The 22,675-nt window shown below is 36.5% G+C and overlaps 3 protein-coding genes across 3 annotated transcripts; 2 read left to right on the top strand and 1 right to left on the bottom strand.

Annotated features, from left to right (window-relative positions):
* Window positions 1–5,790: 5,790 nt before the first annotated feature.
* LOC132054527 (N-terminal acetyltransferase B complex catalytic subunit NAA20) lies at window positions 5,791–9,967 on the top strand. The gene is made up of 6 exons (XM_059446516.1): window positions 5,791–5,949; window positions 6,614–6,704; window positions 8,221–8,353; window positions 9,481–9,550; window positions 9,645–9,705; window positions 9,793–9,967. The coding sequence occupies exons 1-6, from the start codon at window positions 5,872–5,874 to the stop codon at window positions 9,882–9,884; spliced, it is 525 nt and encodes a 174-aa protein (XP_059302499.1). The 5' UTR covers window positions 5,791–5,871; the 3' UTR covers window positions 9,885–9,967.
* Window positions 9,968–11,954: 1,987 nt separating this feature from the next.
* On the top strand, window positions 11,955–16,558 carry LOC132052074 (alpha-(1,4)-fucosyltransferase). Its single transcript, XM_059443431.1, has 3 exons — window positions 11,955–12,523; window positions 15,499–15,672; window positions 15,783–16,558. The coding sequence occupies exons 1-3, from the start codon at window positions 12,029–12,031 to the stop codon at window positions 16,350–16,352; spliced, it is 1,239 nt and encodes a 412-aa protein (XP_059299414.1). The 5' UTR covers window positions 11,955–12,028; the 3' UTR covers window positions 16,353–16,558.
* Window positions 16,559–17,451: 893 nt separating this feature from the next.
* On the bottom strand, window positions 17,452–20,777 carry LOC132052073 (uncharacterized). Its single transcript, XM_059443430.1, has 2 exons — window positions 20,506–20,777; window positions 17,452–19,642 (listed from the first exon to the last, which is right to left on the bottom strand). The coding sequence occupies exon 2, from the start codon at window positions 19,519–19,521 to the stop codon at window positions 17,683–17,685; it is 1,839 nt and encodes a 612-aa protein (XP_059299413.1). The 5' UTR covers window positions 19,522–19,642; window positions 20,506–20,777; the 3' UTR covers window positions 17,452–17,682.
* Between the last annotated feature and the right edge of the window lie 1,898 nt (window positions 20,778–22,675).

Here is a 22,675-nt window from a genome sequence, read left to right as displayed (position 1 = left end):
TAACAATAAAAGCAAATTAAAAACATGCCAAACTAATTCAAATTTATGACTTCATCATAAAATAAAAATACAAATTACCAGCTTTAGTCCGAAACTTAAATAGAACCTAATCGTCATCAAAACAGAAGTCCTCAATATCGTCCTCAGAACGATATTGGCGGTCTCTTAACACTCATCTTTTTTCAGGAGATGTTAGTTCTCTATCGGTTGATGATGCTTGTCCTTCGGCCAACTTTAACATGTAAAATCTACAACGTCTTGCCAGCATTCTGTTGTTTTCTTTTCTAATCCTTTGTACGAAGCTTGCAAGTTACCGGACCTACTCGAGGCACCTGTATTGAGTACCTTGTTTGGGATCGAGCGTTGAGATTTTTCAAGTCACGAATAAGACGTTCGATTCTAATCCGATATGATCATTCTCGGCGTAAACCGCAATAATATTCTCACCATCCGAATATTTCACACCGCAAATCATCATTACGCTCTATAAGAAGGTGGGGATTTAGCTCGTCTAGTTTGAAATCACTAGTATCACTCGAAAAACTGCTATGATTTGAACTCTCATCATCACTGCTCTTTGGTTCTTTTAGAAGGAGTAAAGACCAAGCTGAGTTTCTACTACTCGACATTGAATATGTTGTAGTCTAATAACAAAACAAAAAAAAAAAAAGTCTACTTATATAGTTAAAAACCCCAAGTACCCTTGGGGGGGGGGTCTTATGACCCTACCTACTTACCTTATTATAAGAAAAATATTAATCTTCATCGGACATTTCAAGTCCAAATCCCCCTTGATCTAAATTCGTGCTACCATGTATACTATATTCTACCCTATGGTAACGTATTTGCATCCGATTGTTCTCTTCGCGAAAAATGATTAAGAGCAAAATTAAACTCTTTGTGGAGTTCCACGAGGCATTGACATAGCACTTTTTTGGGCGTTTAAGCCCTACCGAAGCTAACTTTTGCTCCCGAGCTTCAAATTCTCCCCTAACACGCCGATTCCACTCTCTCTCATTGTTTTATTGTATTCTCGATCGAATCTTTTGTTAGGATTATTTGAGTAATGAAAATCATCATCATCTAGTTCCCATGTCCTACCCATTGCTTCAAATATGTTTGTTGGGGTGAAACATGTAATCGAATCAAGATTACCAAATTGGGTGTAGAATGTCATGATAACTCGTTCTAAAGTGAATACTAGTTGTTTGTCAATCATGTTATATATAGTACTGCATTTTTTGACCATTTATTTGAATTTAATTCATATTACGCAACGTTTCAATGCGCAATAGAACATGATTTGGCAACACATCATGCATGCCAATTTCAGCTTTTTTTATGACACATAAAGGACCGATTTGACAATACAACGCTGCATTTTTTGAACGTTTATTTAAATTTAATTCATATTTCGCAAGATTTAAATGCGCAATAGAACATGATTTGACAACACATCATGCATGCCAATTTTTTTTTTATGACACGTAAAGGATCGATTTGACAATACAATGTGCGCATTTTTTGACCGTTTATTTGAATTTAATTCATATTACGTAACGTTTCAATGTGCAATAGAACATGATTTGACAACACATCATGCATGCCAATTTCAGTTTTTTTATGACACGTAAAGGACCGATTTGACAATACAATGCTGCATTTTTTGACCGTTTATTTGAATTTAATTCATATTACGCAACATTTCAATGCGTAATAGGGGTCAATATGAATCTATATAAGAAGAATGTTGGACGAGGTAAAAACTCATCCATTTCATAAGTTTAAGTCTATTAAGTCATTCAAAAAAACCTCTCTTAAGTCATTCAAAAAAATAATAATAATCAAACTTCCTACAAAAAATGGCTCAAGATATTCCACCAGTTAAGGTTTCAATACATTGGGATGGTATTATCCTGGATGACAATAGTACAGTTTGTTACAATAAAAGACCAAACGTTCATGTTAAATGTCCGCTTGAAATGTCTTATGAATCACTAGTCACTTACATATGTGAAAAAATGAAGTTTAGTCCAGATGAGTATGAAATCTCTATAACAGGCAGATATCCACAATCAGTTTCCCATGGTATAGTGCTTTATGGTAGGCATTATATCAATGATGATGATTCTTTGAGGGATTATTTGAATGCGCCAGAAGAATTAAAACATTTAGTCGCCATTTATATTCTTGAGATGTATGTTGAAAAGATACCCCGAGAGGTCCCGCAAGAACAGCCCAGTCAAGCTAACACGTATGGAGATTTTAGTTCTTACGGGGCATTTTGAGTGGCCAGGTGCCGCTGGAAAATCTTACCCAACAATTAAATCAAACTTGGTAAATATGCATTCTTATATTATTATTTTGTGAAGTAGCACGTGTTTATTGTATGTATTGGTAAATAACCATTTTTAAATCTTTGTAGGGGTTATAGACCTAATACGAGTAATATTGGGCAATCATCTCAATTTAGTGGAGCAGCTCATTATTATCAAAACTCTCAGTTCAATGGAGCCGATTATTATAATAATTCTCAGTTCAGTGGAGCTGATTATTATAATAATTCTCAGTTCGGTGCAGCTGATTATTATCAAAACTCGCCAGTGGTACCAACTGTGGATGAAAGGCAGTCCTCTCAGTTTGGTGGAGTTGATCATTCTCCACACCATGCTCATTCTCAATATGTGTAGGTTCATCACCTTGATGTTAAATAATTAATTAATTAACATATGCTTTTTATCGTGTAGGAGGAGGCCTTTCTTAGATGGCGCTAATTGTCCAAGTTATGTGGATACATCAGAGAGTGATGGCGATGAACCAGCTAATAATGTAGAGGTAACCAATGATGAAGATAGTGAAGGGGATGAAGAAGATACACATTTTAGTCCACAGAACCAACTCACCACCATGTACCACCTCCAATGGCGGAAAACCCAATTCCTGACAGCCCAATGCAGTGGCATTCTGACTATATTCCATATCTTGACAGTCTACAAGGTCGTGAGGATGCATTTGTCTTCACAAGAGATGATGATCAAAGTCGCCAAAAAACGTGGATTGAACCAAAAAATCCCATGACTGATGAATGCGTCCTTGCAAAGGGAATGCAGTTCACATCAAAAAAGATGTTGCAACGGGCTGTCAGAATGTATTGTATAAAGGATATGAGGGAGTTTAAGGTTGATGACTCAAACAAATCGGTATGGAGGCTGATTTGTAAGCGACATACTCAAGGCTGTCGGTGGTTGCTTCGGGGAATTGTTAAGCCTGATGGTCTGTGGGAAATCACAAAATTCCACCCAAAGCACACTTGTGATATGGGACAAAGTCGAGCAGATCATTTTAATTTAGATATAAACATGATTACTCATGTGTTACTTAAACACATTGAGGAAACTCCAAGGTAACTTATCTGACCATTTACATTATATATCTTATAGCAATTAAAATATCATTGTTAAATGTTGTTTGTTTAAACTTATGATGCCCATCAAAACTTGTATTAGCATGGTCCACTCCAAATATGGTAAAATCATAAGCAAGAGAAAGGATTTCTCGGGCGTAGACGTGCTTTTAAGATGATCTTTGAAACTTAGGAATCCTCTTTTCAGGCATTGGGGGGGTATGTGGTGGCTCTACAGTATGCTAATCCTGGCATTGTTTTACAGTGGCGGCTTTTAGAGTGCAGAATTTTCGACTTCATCTTTTGGGCATTCAAACCAAGTATTGATGGTTTTGCTCACTGCCGGGATGTGATATCGATAGATGAGACGCATGTATATGGCCGATATGACATTAAGCTCCTAATTGCAGTAGTTATGGATGCCTATGGGTCAATTTTCCTCTTGCTTTCGCAATTGCAGCCAACGAGAGCAACGAGACATGGGGATGTTCTTGACTCATCTAAAAACTCATGTTATTAAGGGTCGTCAGGGCATATGTGTCCTATCGGATCGTCATAAAGGCATATTGCACAATATGCATACTTTCATAGCTTTGGGAGTTAAACAAAAGAGATTAATCAAAACCCTATAAAATATGACATTTAAACCTAAATATAACAAGTTTTCAAACGTACTTCGGAGCACTTTACAACCCCTAAAACGATGATCCAAATGTATATGTATACTTGATGTAATGAGCCGATATTATTGTACACTAAAAAAAATATTAAGTTATATATAAAATATTTATATTCCGGTGTTTTGAAACGTGACTAATCTTCGGTCAAAGTACGAAAAAAAACCTTAATTTTGAGTTTGATTTCCAAAGAATAAAGGTTGGGGTTGGAGGGCGGGGGGGGGGGGGGGGGAGGGTTTCACGCACGTATTCGTGCGTGAAGCCTACTAGTTCTTTTTTTTTTTTTTAACGGGTTAGTTTGGTTCCATTTTTTTTTTTGGGTTACAAAAGTGTCGGGTCCGATGAATTATTATATGGAAAGTGATTGAATTATAAAAGGGAATAACTATTTGAGAATGCCACAACTAACACCTTATTATAGTGATGCGTTTGATCCGCAAAATACTCAAGCTATAAAATTAGATAACGGAAAAATAGCTACAGTGCACCATAACGTTTGGCCGGATTATTAATAACACACTCAACTTTTACGAGGGTTATAATATCCCCCCGGACAATTATTAAATGAAATTAACACACCCTTAAGTGATGACATGGTAGAGAGTTTGTGCTCACTCTCTTGGAGGAGTGTGAGAGGCCAAAGATAAACTAAAAGCTGATTAGCATATACACGTGTCACTTACTAATTCGCCTCTTTATATTTAACTACATTTGAATATTATATTAATTAAATTAACACATCATCTCTAACCCTTCCTTTCCAAATAGTCGCCGGAGCATCAATTTTTCCGGCCAATAATGTTTTAGTGAAGGATGGGTCTGGATCTACACTACCCACTACCGATAACCCATAAAGATTACACTTTTCAATAAGTTTTAAACAACCCAATAAAAATTCCATCAACCTCCAATCGGAAAAAATGGAGACCTCACCGGAAAAGTAACAAAAACGCTCAAATCGCCAAACAAAAATAGTCAATAGGCAATGGTGCTCGCCGATAATGGTAACAACTCATCAAACAATGTCGCTTCAACGGCAAAATGCCATGACGCTGGAAAACAAGAACTCCACCCATCAATATCTGAACAAAACTGAGATGAATCAGATCTGAATGTTCACCAGATTTCGGTGCACAACAGTGATAAAATAATAAAAAAATGGAAGTGAGAAATGGAGTTCGTCAATGGCTGACGCCAACGACATGGGCGTGTGTGCGCGAAGCTAAAAGTGAGATATAGACTTTTCCTAAGAATGGTGGATGGCTGAGAAGATGGCCAAAAAATAAAATAAGAATTTAACTGGTAGAATAGGCGCATGTAATCCACCTTATAACACAAATCTGGTCATAGTGTTTTAGGGGTGAATTAGTTCCATTTAATAATTGTCCGGGGGGTAATAGGACCCCCCGTAAATGTTGAGTGTGTTATAAATAATCCGGTCCAATATTAAGGTGCACTCTAGCTATTTTTTCACTAGATAGCAATATATGATACTTTAATCACAAAAATTAAATGTATGAGAAAAGCCATTAAGCATTTCATGAAGTATAATAGTTCTGTGAAATAAATTTCGTCAATAATTTTTTTTTTTTTGGTTAATACCCGTCAGCAGACTTGAACCCACTATTTCCAGACTTGACCATTTCTAGTTAAATGTGGACTTTTGGTTTCTGGGCCGGGTTATGCTGTTTTGGGCCGTCATGTGAGTGCAAAAGGGTATCGGGGGTCCATTATCTGCCCTCACATATTACTGCGTAGAGAGAGAAAGCAAAGGAAGAGAGAGAAAGGGGGATGACTACGATTCGTAGATTCAGCTGCAATGACCTTCTCCGTTTCGCCTCTGTTAATCTTGATCATCTTACTGAAACTGTAAAACCCATTTACCCTCTCTCTCTTTCCTCTAAAATTTAGGGTTTGTTTTTATTCTTAACCAAAATTCCATAATTTCTAGTGCTTTCTGAATTAGAAACTTAGTTTAAGATGATTTTTATGCGCCTTTTAGAAATTTGAAACGAATTTCACATGATTTGTGCTGTCTTTTAGAATTTTGAACGAATTTTAACATGATTTGATGTCAGTTTTAGAATTTGAACGAAGCTTAGCATGCTTACGTTTTCTTTTTGGTCTGTGCCAAAAGAGTGTCTCTTTATATATTTAATAAGTTGATAATTCAAACATCGTATATGTCAAGTTTAAAACAACAAAATTCAAAGGTCATTTTAGTACATTACAAACATCTTTAATTTATATAAATCTGTATATTTCTTAAACTCCGTATCCGGTGGTCAAGCTAAGACACTTAAATTGGGTTGGAGGGAGTAAAATATTTTGAGAAGAGTTTTACCGTGATTTGTAGTGCAACAACAACATAACCAGTGTGATCCCACAAGTGGGGTTTGGGGAGGGTAGGATGTACGCAGACCTTATCTCTACCTTTATGGGGTTTACTGTGATTTGTAAAATTTGTGAATTTTAACATGATTTAAATAGTGCTTTTTTTAGAGTTTGAAATGAGTTTTAACATGTGATGCAGTTCAACATGTCATTTTATATGACTTACATGGCAAGATGGCCGGACTATTTCCATGTTGCAGAAGCTCCTGGCGGCCACGTCATGGGATACAGTGAGTTTTTCCAGCGTAGATTTTAAAATTCGTAGCTTTTTTGGGATGATTTTAAGTTATTCGTAGCTTTTTTGGGATGATTTTAAGTTGGCAACTGATGATTATTTAATATATACAGATTGGATAAATTAGAAATATCAAATAAAAGCTTGAAATAAGGCCTTAGTGGTTGGTAGGAGCTAATTAAGTAGTAAGATTAAGATACTAGAGTCTTCTAGGAATACAGACAAGCTTTGAAGATCAAGGAAAGAGTTGCAAGAATTGAAAGTAATATACCTAAAGCTCTCCATTTATCTTACCTGATTTTTCAAGAGCAAATTGTTTTCTACCACTTTTATCATGATTTGACAATCAAATTCCTCAACTGTCTGAGGGGAGTCACTCTATGATTTAAGTGCCTGCTTAACTCACTATGGTTCTATCAAGCTCTGGTGAAATTTAAATTTGGTAGCTTCTTTTTTTTTTTTTTTTTTTTTTTTTTTGTGTCTTGGGGTTCCGAAAGCTACTCACTTAGATTAGAGGAGATTATGGTGTCTACCATACGCTATAGTCCCTTATCCTTGAGTTCTCAGGTGCCTTGTGCCTGACTGATTAATTTACTTGACTGTTTATAATATCATCTTACGATTTTCCTTTCCAAGATGGTGACATTCAGCTAGGGAAAGTAACTATGGTTAGACCGAAAGCTGTTCATTGGACGATGTTATACCATCCTAGAAGTAGTAGTTAATGATTACTGATCTGAGCATTGGGTGCTTGGCTGGCCTCTTTTCTCTCCTCCTTGCTCACACTGTCATCTAGCCTTGGCAATTACCCAGGTTGTTGCTGAGTTGTACACCAAACAAATTACCCCCACTAGTTCATGATCACAAGTTCCACTATGTAGTCTACTCCATTATGGTAGATTCTCTCTGGATTGTAGCTTCTGATTGGTTTTGAGACACGACAATTTGGACTTTGGCCTCAGCAGCACTCTTTGATGCAGGGTATACATTAAATGTGACTTTCTTGCTTTTCCTTGTCAGCTTAGTTGGCAATGAATCACTTCGTTTTATTGAATTTAGATCAAACAATAGTGCATGGATTCTTTGTTGTAGCAAGGATCTTTGATGGTCTTAAAAGTGATTGGGAACAGAAAGCAGATTACTTGTGATGCTTTAGGTGGATTTCAGTAATTCTGGCCCACTAGATGCATAACGCTACTTTGTTTTTCCTTGCAAAATTTCCAGTAACAGATCCTAGGTTTAAGACAGATGCAAGTAATCATTTTCTTATACTTCCTCTGGTGAAGAGGTTTCATTACTAGTTTTTTCTGGTATCTTTTATAATGTCAATTATGTAATTTTATCTTAGTCTGGCTACTGGTTGGTGTATTCTGGCTCTACTAAATTAGGAAAAGAGTGTGGGTGAGCTTTTTCTTGGATAACCAAGCAAGAGAGTTTGTTATCAGTGTTTCGTTTCCTAAGAACCGTCTTTTCATTTTTATTTTTAACTAGTGTCTAGCTTATGTCTACAGTTATGGGAAAAGTTGAAGGGCAAGGTGAATCTTGGCATGGTCACGTCACTGCAGTAACTGTGGCTCCTGAATATCGGAGGCAGCAATTAGCCAAGAAATTGATGAACCTTCTGGAAGATGTCAGTGATAAGATGTAAGCAACTGTACTTTGGAAAGACTGTTCTGCTAAATTCCGTTACTGAGCCATTAATGCCTATCCTGGAGACAAAAGTAAATTGAGAATAACATTCATGCTTCAGATTATATGGAGTGTCCATACATCTAGAAGTGTTAGTTCACAGCATTTCGTGAATCCTCGTTACATATTTTTTTTTTAAACTGGTAACTTTGAATCCTCGTTGCATTTTTTGAATTCATCTTTCCAAATTTATCATTTTATCGTTTCACAATTCTCTTTGACATTGAGACTTCCAGAGGGAGTTGTATTTAATTTTAACTTGGCATGCGTAGTTTGTTTACTGTTTTTCCTCTTGTTTGTTTTAATCTAGCTTGTGGTTGTCTCATTAGATGTCCTAAAAACATGTTACAAACTTTTCTACCTTCTGCGTTTACCTCCTTATATGTCATTGTAGCTTCAGAGAAAGTTCTACACGGTGAATGCTGCTCATAGATGTTTAACTGATTAACGAATACATGTCCTTTGCCCTTTTTGGGGAATAAAATAATAATTTTAACCTTCTAGGTTCTTCCCCTGGACCCCCCACCCCCTTGCATGGCCGGAGCTTAGTGCACCGGGCTGAAACCCCCTCCCCCTCCTTGTTTATTTATTTATTCTAGGTGCTTTTATTCTGAGCTTGACATTGTGGATACTGGACCTCTTATCTTTTCCAATTTGGTGGATACTGAAAGTGGTATCCTATTTCCTTAGTCTTATTATTCTGGGCATAGTCATGTTTGTAGTCACATTGTGTGATGGCATAAAAGTTGACCGTGAAGTTATACAATTAGATCAATTTCCTCTTAACAAAACTTTTGACCTTTGCGTGGTGGCATGAAACTTAATGTGACGAGACTATAGTGAGGTTAGTAACTTGCTGTAATTTTTCGCATCTCGTAGTAGAGTTTTTTAGTTTTGATCTCTATACTTCAACTATAACTGGCTTATTGATTCATCACTCGCTTTCTGTGATGGTATAAAAGTTAGTGTCAGGCGATAAAGTTTTTGTGAACTTAGCCAATGTTTTGTGGCTACTAGCTGAATTCAGCTTTTTAATTTGTGATTTGCTAAGCTTGGCACTAAAATGAGCTTTGTTGTTATAGTGATAAGGCTTACTTTGTGGACCTGTTTGTGAGAGCATCAAATACACCAGCCATAAAGATGTATGAGAAGGTAGTAACCTCTCCTGAGATCAACTTTGCTGAGTTATATCTGGGTGAATATTTATTCTTCTTACCAATCCAATTAACTGTTTCTTCTTTTCCAGCTTGACTATGTAATATATAGGCGAGTTTTACGCTATTACTCGGGGGAGGAAGATGGTTTGGGTGAGTTGCTGCATTTAACTGTGACATAGTTTCTATTTCCTCTATGAAGTCACTGTTATGACCCTTGTTTCCTCTTTGCTGTTCCAGATATGAGGAAGGCATTATCGCGAGATGTAGAAAGGAAGTCTATCATCCCTCTTAAACGGCCGGTGACTCCAGATGAACTGGAGTATGACTGAGTCAGTAAGAGTTGTTAGCATGTATATCTTGAATGAAGCTAAGGCATCAAGAAGTCTATCTGAAAATGTATCAGATGAGTTGTCTGGGCTCTTTATCTCTGTCCGAAAATGGATACATTTTTTATTTTACTGCTATGCCAATGAGTAAAGATTTTGGATTAGACGTGTTGATGTTTGGATTATTATATTATGTATAAGAACAAGTGCTAGAATTTCTGGCCTTGTGTTTCGGCTGCAAACCCAGGAGCATGTCGTGTATATTGGTCATTATGTTACCTAGTAGTTTTGAGTAACGAGATTGGTGCCCATTTGGTATATGATTGATTTAAAATTCTATGAGATCATCTGAGATACATAACTTGACACAGTTTTATAACACTAATACAGATGGATCTAGATGGCACTTGGAATGTGTTGAAAATGGACACTTAACCAAAGCTTATATATCTCGACGGGCAAAATAACGTCGTCTGCATAAAGGAATACGTAAATTGGCTTTGCCTAAAGTGGAGCACCGAACAAATTTCGTCCAAAGAGAACTTTTCTTTTATCTCGAAGTTGAAAGTCTCGATTTTTAAAAACGTCACAACTTTTTGCAAAGCAAAAGCCATCCTTTGACAAACTTCCAATATTTTTACGATCGATTTTTTGCCAAATGCTACGAGCATTACTAATGTTGGCCATCCTAGCACTAATAAAGAATTAGGCAAATTTGCTTATTATGGAATAAAACTCAATAGTTAAGATGTCAAAATTTGAACCACACATATGATCTGAAGAGAAGAAGTTTTGTGACTACCTATGTGAGTACTCTGTCTAAGACTCTACTTCTACATACATATGTACATACAAATGTGTGTATAAAACAATATATAGTCAACCCTCTCTATAAGAAAGATCGGTGGGTTCGAAATTTTTCAGTTGTTATAGAGAATGGTTGTTATATATCTATAAGAAATTTAAATAATATTTCGCTGTTATAGGCAAAAAAGATGCATAAAATCTAATTTTTCATTTTTAATTGTCAAATCCTAAGCTTAATCACACTTTGTATAACGAAGAAAAATCATTTAATGATGAAAATATATATATTCATATAATATTTTTTGTTGTAATAGCGTATTAAATAATCAGATATTTTGTCAAAATCTCTACACTTATTGTCGGTAATCATAGATATTCTATTTTTTTAAAGATCATTAATTATTATATTAACAAAACAAGAAGATAGCTGTTATATGGAAGGTAATTTTATAAAGAATGTAGTGTTATAAAGTTGGTTGTTGCTGTTATAGGTGAAATGTTGTTATCAAAAAATAAAATATAACATAAAAAATTGGTTCCAAAAAATTACCGTTAAGGTAGGTGATGTTATATGCGAGTGTGGGCGAGCCGCCCATGTCCGTGGGGTTCATCCGAACCCCTTTGCGAAAAATTACAACAGTATTTTCAAAAGCTTAAAATTATTTTATTACGTATATATAGATGTTGAACCCCCCCCGACTTTTCTTTCAGATATTTACCTTTTAATTTTTGAACCCTGGATGAAAATCCCGTTCCGCCACTCCATGGCCGTCATATAGAGAGGTCTGAATCTATATACCAAGTTCATACTCATTATTTATACCGTGTACGCGAGACACTTTACATCCATTGATTTGAAAACTTTGACTTACATTTGATTATCATGAATTCGAATACTAATGAAGTTCTAGCCACCAAAGCTTATAGTTCAGTAATACTTTATACAAATTTATCGCACAATAGATGTAAATTTAATATTTTTTTCTTACCGTGATTTGCCTTCTCCTTGTCAGGTTGTATTCTTTTCAAGTGACATCCCAGTCAATGACATTGGTCAAGCCCAAAGCATACGTATAGAAAATAGATGATCAAACAGAATGCTTAATATTCTTCCTTCATACTAATAATCAGACACCCTTTACCAATCTAACCACCGACCGGTAGATGGAAACTGTTCTATCAAGAACACCAATATCGTTTCTCAAAATCAATTGATTTTCCTACCCCCCCCCCCTCAACCCACCCACCCACCCCACCCCACCCCACCTCTCTCTCCTTGAATGACAAAAGGAGAGAGAGACAAAAAAGCTGATTTCTTTTGTAAATTCTTGAACTGAAAAATGCAATTGAAATCTATCAACACATTTGCAATCACAATCATGTTTAGTTTTGCACTTATCATCCTATTTTTCTCTGGATTTCTTGATTTCCCACGTTACACTTCTTCAATCCCATCAGCTAAAAATCAAATCTTGACCACAATTTCAACTTCCAACCCTGATCCTTTTAGCAACTTATTGGTTGCTTTCAAGAAATGGGATTCTCAAATAGGTTGTGCTCAATTCAAGAAAAAACACAAAGGGTTATTAGGAAATGGGTTGTTGTTAAATTCTTCTTATGGGTCTTTGCAAAATGTTGATGAAGGTGAATTGAAGTGTGATGAGTTAAAGATGGATCATGTGAGTGTACTAGTTAAAGGGTGGACTTGGATTCCTGATAATTTGGATAATTTGTACTCTTGTAGATGTGGGCTTAGTTGTTTGTGGACTAAATCTTCAGTTCTTGCTGATAAACCTGATGCTTTGTTGTTTGAGACTTCTACTCCTCCTATTGAGGTATTCTTCTTAACCAGTTTTAGCTTTTTTATCTTAGCATGAATGGGAAGTCATTTGCTTGGAAATGAATTTTGATAATGATAATGCACCTGGATAAACCTATATTTCTTCTTTGAGGTAGTTCCTGATTTTAAAATCTTAAGGAATCAATGTGGATTAGACAGAGTGGACAAATGATCAACTAGCTAAATGAGGCTTAGTTGTTACACTATTGGGTTTCGGTGTTAAGAGTTTTTATCAGTGTTGTCAGAGGCGCGCTTAAAGCTCGCTTAAGCCCTGAAGCGAGGCTCAAAACATGTTGAGCGCTTCGCCTCACTTTATTTGCGCTTTAGTGTCATCAACAAGGCTCTAAGACATACTTTTCCTTGACAATGAGCCTCTCTTGAAGAGATGACACTAGATAATTGATATTTCACTTTATCGTAATGCTTTTACTATTTCTTTGTCCATATATTTGTTGTTCATGCTTATTATTAGTAGTCTTGGACTATATATATATATATATATACACACACACATATATATTTGTGTTTTTTCACCATTGCGCCTTTTTTCATTAAAGCCCACGCCTTATTTGCACTTTGCGCTTAAAGCCCCAGCTGACCTTAGAGCTTTTTTGCGTTGTTCGCTTTTTATAACACTGGTTTTTATTGTGGTTAGAGATTTGTACAACGGTGTAAAATAAATGTGACATTTAGAGAAACTCTAGTGTTATAGAACCCTCATTTCCCTTAATAATAAATTATTTAGTACTGAAGTGGCATGGGCTTGAATAGAGCAAATGGAAACAGAGGACTCAGACACCCGATCCCAACTATTTGGAGTTGAGGCAGGGTCGAAAGATTTTCCTTTCAGCGTTGAAGATAGACTGCAGCTTTAGAGCGAATGAAACGATTTCTCCAAATAGAGTTGTCTGAATGTCTAATATTCTAAGACCAATATGTTTGCAGTAGTAAAAGCGACCAAGGATTGAGCCTTACGCATATGATTTCTTATGCGTCACAGAGAGACTCGGTAGTTACCTTTGAGATGTCATCTTACATGTCACATGATGGAATGGTGATATGATTTAGACCTTGTTTCCCTTTCTTATAAAATTAGGGTATGACGAATTCAAGCAATCAGGCATTCACATATTTTGGTCCGAACTCTCAGAGCCGACTGTTAAACTGTTTTATAAACTTCTAACTTAAATACATTTTAAGTTCTTTTTTACCTTAGAATGTGGGAGGCGATTAACAACTTAAGTGCTATTAGATGCTCTGCAATTACCTAACCATTTTTAGTTATGTGAAATTGATACATGGTAAATGTACTTAGCGCTTTGAATCATCTATTTCTTGCTGCTGCTCGTCCTTATGCATGTTTATCTTCTTGTCAGTCTTTATGTTCTGTGGCTCTCCATCTAAATTAATTTTTGACCTGTCATAGCTCCAGGAATACAATCTTGAAGCCTCAACTTCCTCTCCTATTTTCCTCTGCAACTCTTTGCACATTCTTTTCATTAAACATCTTTTTGTTTTGAAAAGCCAATAGGTCTTCAGCTACGAATAGAGCCTCAAAGCAGTGATGTTGACCAACCAAATGGTAGTCTTCACTATTCTTCCCCAGATATAGTTCTTGGTGTATGGAAAGAATTGAAAATAATAATATTGTATCCTTTACTTATAATGGTAGGAGGATTATGCTGCTCTCTACTATGGATAAAGTGAAACAATTTTGGTAAAAAGTACACCAGACCCAATGATTGTTTACAAATAGTTCATGATTCTATCTTAGTTTAAATCTTATTTTTGTATAAGGTGGTCAAGGTCTTTCACTCAATTGTGATGGAAAACCCAAAAAGTTGTCTGTGTACTTGCTATGTTCTGTTAAACATTTTTGCTATGACTTGTTTCAACTTATCTATTAGTAAGTCTATTCATACATTGATGTGAACTGAACATATGCATTGCTCCTTTTAGACCTATGCAAAATTCAAGTTTACCATATGACTAACTTTTTGCCGTCCTGCATTCCTGCTTTATTTTCAGTGGTATCGCTACGTATCGTAAAAGGGTCTTAGAACATTAACTGCGACGATAGTTATTGACAGCTTATTAGGATTTAGGACATCGAAGATAGCTATTTGTTCTCCTCGATTTTGAAGTACAGGTGGATAATTGCAAGGTGTTCCATGTGGAGCTTTTTAATTATAGGCTTAGGGCCATTTTTTGGTGGTCCGGTGACTTTTCCACTTTGTAATCTACAGAAATACTCTCTGCTGGACCTAAGGCATAGTGCCTAAGGTTTAACTTCCCGTAGTTGGTTCAGTTTTTGCAATTCAGTTTTTTTTTTTTTCTTTAATAATTATATTCTGTATGATAGCCACATTAGTGATTTCTGTGCTATCAATAGAGGATATGTGGCAATCAAAATTAGTTTATACTTATCTAGCGTTTCATCACTAAAATCTGATTCATGAAATAATTGACTAAAATGAATTATCCGTCCTAAAAGTAAAATCTTTTGTTTGTTATGGTTTTTAAGCACCTTGGTCAATCAGTAAATTTTCCCTTCTTTATTTTCTGGTCTGGTATAAAGTATTCCCTTCCTTGTGAGGAGGTTCATCATGTGAGAATTGCCTGAGGAATCCTGCTTTCTTCTGACCATTATTATAATATTCTCTCACTAAGTTTCTTTCATAAAAATGAAATGCTGAGTATGCTAAAGAAATAGTCTCTGTTGGAAAACGTATTGCTGATTGTATGGAATTAAGCAAAATAGATCTTAAGAGTTGTTATTTCAGCATTATAACTAGACTATTCCCTAGCCCTCTTGTTTGAAACCTCTCCATCGAAGGGAGGGGAGAATTACCTATCTTCTGTGCTGAGATTCCCTTGTAAATCTGAATTACATCAAATTGCTTGTTGCACACGCCATATGCATCATTTTCTTCTGTCCAGTCTCCTCACAATTGTTATTTTCCTTATCAGAGACGTCGAGGTGATCCATTACGTGTATACATGGATCTTGAAGCTGGTAGAAAGAAATCAGGGTATGAGGATCTATTTATTAGCTATCATGCAGAAGACGATGTCCAGTCAACCTATGCAGGTGCACTTTTCCATAATAATCGAAATTATCAGCTTTCTCCTCATAAGAACAATGTAAGTGGAAGGTCACTCTGTTCCTTCAGTCTGCCTGTAGAATATTCAATCACTGAACGTACATTCTTTTCAGTGCTTATTATAATCTCTTGCTATTTGTTAATTTGTAGGATACTCTTGTTTATTGGTCTTCATCACGTTGTCTTCCTAAAAGAAACCAGCTTGCTAAACGTATACTCAGCTTGCTACCCTCCCATTCACTTGGCAAGTGCCTGAACAACGTTGGAGGTCTAGACAAGGCACTCTCCCTCTATCCTGAGTGCATCAAGGATTCTAATGAAGCACCCAAATGGTGGGATCATTTGCATTGCGCAATGTCACATTACAAGTTTGTCCTTGCGATTGAGAACACCCGGACAGAGAGCTATGTAACGGAGAAGTTGTTTTATGCACTGGACTCTGGTGCCGTCCCCATCTATTTTGGTGCCCCGAATGTCTGGGACTTTGTACCGCCACATTCGATAATTGATGGAAGCAAGTTTAGCTCTTTGGAGGATTTGGCCTCGTACGTTAAGGCCATTGCTAATAATCCGGTAGCTTATGCAGAGTACCATGCATGGAGAAGATGTGGTGTGCTGGGAAACTATAGAAAGACACGCGCAGCTAGTCTAGATACTTTGCCTTGCAGGTTATGTGAAGCCATCAGTAAAAGAAATGGGAGAAATGCAAGAGCCTCTTGACAACTGCAAAAATACAGGGTACTAGGTTTTAAATTTCATTATTATTGTGTACTTAGGTCTTCTAGTGTTGTTTCTCAACAGAGCTTGTGTTATTAGGATATAGACTAGGTAGAGTGATTTGTAAAGATCCCAAACCCTTACAGATTAATCATACATAAATTTTGGTCCTAAAAAATTGCCTGTTCTATATGTCGATTTCCACCAATATTCTCCTTGTTCTGTTAACTGTGGCGCATTCGTGACCCTAGAATTCGTCTTGTCTCTAGATGGGAGTAGTATCAACTTTTTTGTTGGTAAGTTAAGCTAATCTTCATTGTTGCAGACCAGCAGTTCAATTAAATCCTTTTTCGTCCAAGACTCTGAAGACGATTTTAAGGAAGCTGTAAAACCAAACTGTTTAGTACTGCTATATAATAAAGCAACAATTGTACAGAATAACTAAACAAGTGTACCGTCGTAGAAACATGCACTAGTTCTCTTAAATGGGCAAATTTTCTTAGACAAGATTTCCCCCCTAAACAAAACCTAATACAAAACATGATTACTTGTTTTTTTTTTTTTTTCTGACGGTCAGTGTCTGGACCACCTTGCACACATCTCAATTATTCCACAGGTACTTGATACCTTCTACCAGCACAAAAGTGAATCAATTCTGGAATCTGGAGACATCTGGTCTTTCATATAACAAAGAAACGAAAGAAAGGAAATGATACCCTTCCTTATTCACAAGGTTATCAATCCATCCATCTCCTTTTTATCCCTTCAATCCAAATGAAGATAGTGTAGTAAGATTTTTTTTTTATCAATGGGACCAATCGATATAGATGTTACTGTTTCTTGCCTCTTATACCAAAAAGTGATCTCGTAGAAAGGCTAACCATATAAACAGATAACAAAATTCAACTCCAATGAAGGGCAGTCCCTCTAAAAATCTCCTGGTCATATAAGATGGGCAAGTATTTTATTGTACAGAAACATTGAACCACACCATCTGAACAATGAAGAAGCCTTTAAGAAACTCAGCTCTGGGGGACCACTGGACTCTGTCTTCTAAACCCAAGCTTAGATAAACAATCACATATATGGAAGAGGAACCACATGAAAAAGGCTTTCTTTGATACAATTCGACGAAAACTCTATTAGCTATATAGTTATAAAATACAAGGTACACAACATGTTCCTTACATAGTATATTCAAGGACAACTAGTGAACTGATAAGCAAAGACCAAGTAACAATCTCATGACTAAGCCGTTAATAAATACATACAGCTTTAAGACTCTTCTAAGAAAATTTCTGATGAACAAAGAAAAGTGACAACTAACTAAGGATTAACTAGGCAAAGAACATTTTTTCTGAGAATGTCCCAACATATGGCAGCGACCACATTGAACGACTCTCTTTGGACGCTTTAAACTCTCTATGCGAAGAACCTTCTTTTTGGGCCTGCCAGGAGGACGTCGGGTTTTCGGTGGCCGAATCATAATATCAACGTTTGCTCTGCCACCTTCTGTACCTTCACCAGTTTCTCTCCACATGCTCCTATCAGGAATTGGATTTATCATCTGTGAGTAGGTTTCACGATAACTGTGGACCGTGAAACAAGGTTCAGCAAATAACTGAGCATTCTGCCCACAAGAGATAAGTGCAGCAGCAGCATGTGCACAGGGTACACCATATAGTTGCCAACGGCGACATGAGCACACACGACTTCGTATGTCCACAATATTCGTCCTCTCAGTTGATACGATCTCAAATTCAATTTCATTTGCTCGTAGAACCTTATAGCATCGAGCATCAGCAACTGCTTCTGCAATCCTCTTTTCAGCAGACGGCACGAGTATCGATGTCCACCTCATGCCCATGTCTCGGCGATCGTGAGACCATGATGTTATTTGCTGGCGGATATGCTCCATCATCTGCACAACAGGAAGTTCATGACACTCTAGTGCCCAGTTATACAACACTTCTGTGATCCCCAATGAAAAATGACCATATCGTAATCCTTCAAAATATGCAACAGCCCAATGCCGCGGACTGAAATGATGAAACCATTGTAGCACATCTTGTGAAATTTCTACCATCTCAGAAACTTTGCTCTCAAATTCAGCCGTGGTTAGTGCATACACAGCATTCCAGAAAATGTTCACTAGTTTCGAGTTCTTAAATGTATCTCGAAAATTCTCACTGATATAACGTAGGCAATAACCATGAAATGCATTTGGAAAGTGAGTCTCGACTGCCTCAACCATACCAGCTGATCTCTCAGAAAGTATAGTAAGTCTTGGCATACTGTCTGTATTTACACCCAGAAGTTTCCGGAGCTCCGACATAAACCACATCCAATTCTCATCACTTTCCACATCAACAACAGCAATTGCCAAAGGAAACAAAGTATCATTGGCATCTACAGCTGCCGCACAAAATAACATACCCAGGTACTTTCCTTTTAAATGAACTCTATCAAGTTCCAAAAGTGGCCGACAAGCATTTAAAAATCCATAAATTGCTGCACGATATGAGACAAACAATCGTTGGAAACAATTCTCCTGTCCCGTGGCAACTGATGCAACGCTCCCTGGATTAGTTTTCCTTATCTGTTCACAATATGCAGGAAGAAGCTGATAACCTTCTTCAAAGGTTCCATGTAAAGCAGCCATGCTACGCTCCTTTCCTCGCCATGCTTGCATATAAGACACAGCAACTCCATGCTGACTTCGAATATCTTGCAAAATCTCCTTTGGTTTATACTGAGGGTTATCCCTCACCCGTGATTCAACTGATCTTGCAACCCAACCCACTGATGCTTGCTGATGGTGAAGGTTCTGAACCCCCTCACAGGTATGCTCACCATGAAGGGTCCTTATCGTAAATGTAGGAACACCTGGGCATTTTGCCACATGAACACGCCACGGACAACCCTCTTTGGAGCACTTAGCTATGAATCTACTCCTATCTGATTTTACTATTCGAATTTCAAAATGCAATGCTATTGCTATCTCTTTCAAAGTCCTTCTACAAGTATCAACATCCGGGAACTCTTGCCCAATTGCTAAAGGCTGGTCAATCAACACCCCATTTGAACCGGGTACTTCCGTAACGTGCTGACCATTCGAATCGGGTCCCGATCCTAATATATCATGTACTGATTCCAATACTTGATCCCCCATAACTCTAGACGCATCTAAAAAGCTTCGACCTTGTTGCTAAACCCAAACAATTACTCCGTCTGCTTTGCCAAGTTTTCCAAATGGGTAACTGAGGATCCACATATCACTCCAAATTGAATACCTAGCAAATGACACAGGAAAAAAGATTAAATAGGTATCATGCCAAACTCACCATTATAACTAGAAAAGAAAACACTCAAAACATTAATTCAAATTCTTATGCTTGCACATACACTAGTCAGGGGGGCATGCACCCTATCGCAAGGGGTGTCATCCGACATCGCTTCATCGGAAATTTCACCAATATTTTTTATATGTATAAAATCTAAAAAAGCAAAATACTTATAGATACATTATAAATGACACTCTTTGGCAAGAAAAGCTTCATGGCTTGCTGTTTAAGCGCCTCGCCGATGTAGCATTCAACCAGAGGTCGAACGTCCTTCGCAGCGAATTTATGCGAATTTTAAATTCTTTTTGTAATGACTATCGCCAAAAAAGATACAGCAGGTCCTAAGTGAGACTCGAATCCCCACCCAACACGTTTCCTACTAAGGAAAAATCAAACCAATCAAGCTAGTTCATTTCCAAATAGATTTTAGACATTCACTTACTTTAAACCAAATTTTAACTGGATTGTTCAAGCTAAACTTGAAACACAAAAGTCGAAAAATTTATTCATTATCCCCTCATATTTGTTCATCTATTCTCTTCTTTAAATATCGACACAGCTTGCAAAAAATACTGCGTACCCACTGACACTAGTCATATGTACAAAACAACACATTTCTTTAAAAAAAAAAAAAAAATGTAGCTCAAGTTTTTACATTCCAGATTGGTCCTCACATAGGTCAAGCTCAAAAACAATATCACATAACACAAAATATGAATCTTTAAATATACATTCTGCTCCATTGAACCCTTTCCATTCCAAACACAGTAATACAAAAATAAAAATAAAAAAAAGGGGGGTTTTATATTTACCTGAGATATGCTGCTTTAGCTATTTAGTTGCTGTAGAGATCTAATTAGGACCCAAAAATGGATTAATTAACAGCTGAGCTATAATAGATAAATATGTAAATTATACAAAAATTACTACCTAATAGATGAAGAACAAGATGAAGAGTATAAGAGCGTAAATTTGATGAATTTTAAGGGCAATTGGAAAACCCTAAAGTTGGAAAATGTAATATCTTTCTCACAGCGGCGCAGAGAGGGCTAATTGGGGAATTATGGATAAGAATTTGTGACGTACAAACAGCTATGAGTGAAATGACTGTTATAGCCTTGAATTTGTTTGGATTTATCGGATATTTGTTAGGGCTACGACTGTAAATAGATAAGTAAAGGGTTGTGAAAATGGTCTACAAATATTTATACTTTCTTTATTACATACAATTTCATGACATTAACTTATTTTTTAAGAAAAATTAATTAACAACTGTTGTAGTAGTAAATTTTGTTCCCTTGAAATAGGACGGCTGGAAAGATTGTAAAGGACTATAGAAATTTCGAAGACGCTTAACTAGCAAATTACCCTCTGTTTGGATTTGTTTCATTAATGCACAAGATATATAATTATAACAGTATTGTATTGTCTCATATTAATTAACACAAATGTTGGATAGATCAGATCATTTGTCGTTACAATATTTGTATTAGTTGATTTGATCGCATGACAATCAGATAATAATTTGTTTACTAAAATACCTTTAACTCTTAATTAGAAATTAATTTATATATGTATTAATAAAACTCGTAAAGAATAAAATAGAACTTTAAAAAATAAGTACAGTGGGTGGGGTGGAGGAGGGGTGGGTCAGGACGCGGTTGTGGGATGAGAGTGGGGATAGTGGGTGGAGGTCGGGGTGAGGTTGGGGTTGGGTGGTGGTGAGGGGTAGTGGGGGGGGTGAAGGGTAGGTGGTGTGGGAGAGGGTGGGGGTGAGTTGTTGGGGGTGGGGGTTGGGAGGTGGGCCGGGCGGGTTTAGGCGTGGGGGTGCGTGGTATGGGCGGGGAGTGGGGTGGGTTGGGGGTTAGTGGCAAGGGTAAGGGTGGGTGGGGTGGAGTGGATGGTGGAGGTGGATAATGGAGAAAACGAACACGAACCAAAAAACCACCAAATCCGGTTTAAAAAAATCCATATAACCACGAATTAACCATGAGTTTACAACACCATACAGCATAATTTTAAGAACAATGAAAAAAAACATGATTTCATAGAAAACCATACATTAATGAATCACGGGAAGCCATCATCCAAACAGGGGGTTAGTATTCTTACCACTCATTATATGCACGTCTCACCGACGTTTTACCCGCACATTTTACACATTTCGTACCACGTCCTTCAACGAACTCTGAGATTTTGAAATAATCTTTCATAATAAATGAGAAAACATTACCTATTCAGGGATCACTTTTCATTTTCAATCCTATCAGTTAGTCATTTGACCTAATAAAAAAGCATTTTCTACGAAAATATTTACCATTGAAAACATTTTTCTTCATACCAACCACACCCTTAAGAGTATCAAGAATCTGAATCTATAGTACTGCCTTGCCTGAATAATTGAACATAATAAGGAAATGAAAGAGAAAGAAATCTTATATTTTTAACCAAAAAAAAAAAAAAGGCATATCTATGGGAGAATAACCTATATATACATAAGAATAGAGTATATTTACAAAATGTATTTATACTTTTCGCTTACAAAATATACCAATAGATTTCTTACAAAACATATACGAAAATTTGTGTATGAAATGTATATATCTCGCTTAAAACTTAAAATTTTCTCTCAAAATTTTGTATGAAAAAAACTGTATTTAAATATGTATATCTCGTTCAAGGCTTAAAAATTTCGCTCAACTTTTGTGTATGAAAACTATATGAAATATGTATATCTCGCTCAAGGCTTAAATTCTCATATTTTTCGTGTATGAAAAGCGTAGAGAAACAAGAGGAATATGTATATAACTCTATAAAATTTGTAAAAAGTTCATGTTAGGTTTTTGGAAATTTAATATGACTACAAAAATATTGTACACAACTTTCATACAAATTTAATGCAAATTTTGAATCTCGCTTCAAAATTCGACTGAAATTTAATACAATTACAACAATATTGTATATAACTTTCATACAATACTA

Source organism: Lycium ferocissimum, chromosome 4, assembly GCF_029784015.1.
Source record: "Lycium ferocissimum isolate CSIRO_LF1 chromosome 4, AGI_CSIRO_Lferr_CH_V1, whole genome shotgun sequence".
Lineage (NCBI taxonomy): Eukaryota > Viridiplantae > Streptophyta > Magnoliopsida > Solanales > Solanaceae > Lycium > Lycium ferocissimum.
This window is presented reverse-complemented; position numbering and strand designations above follow the sequence as displayed.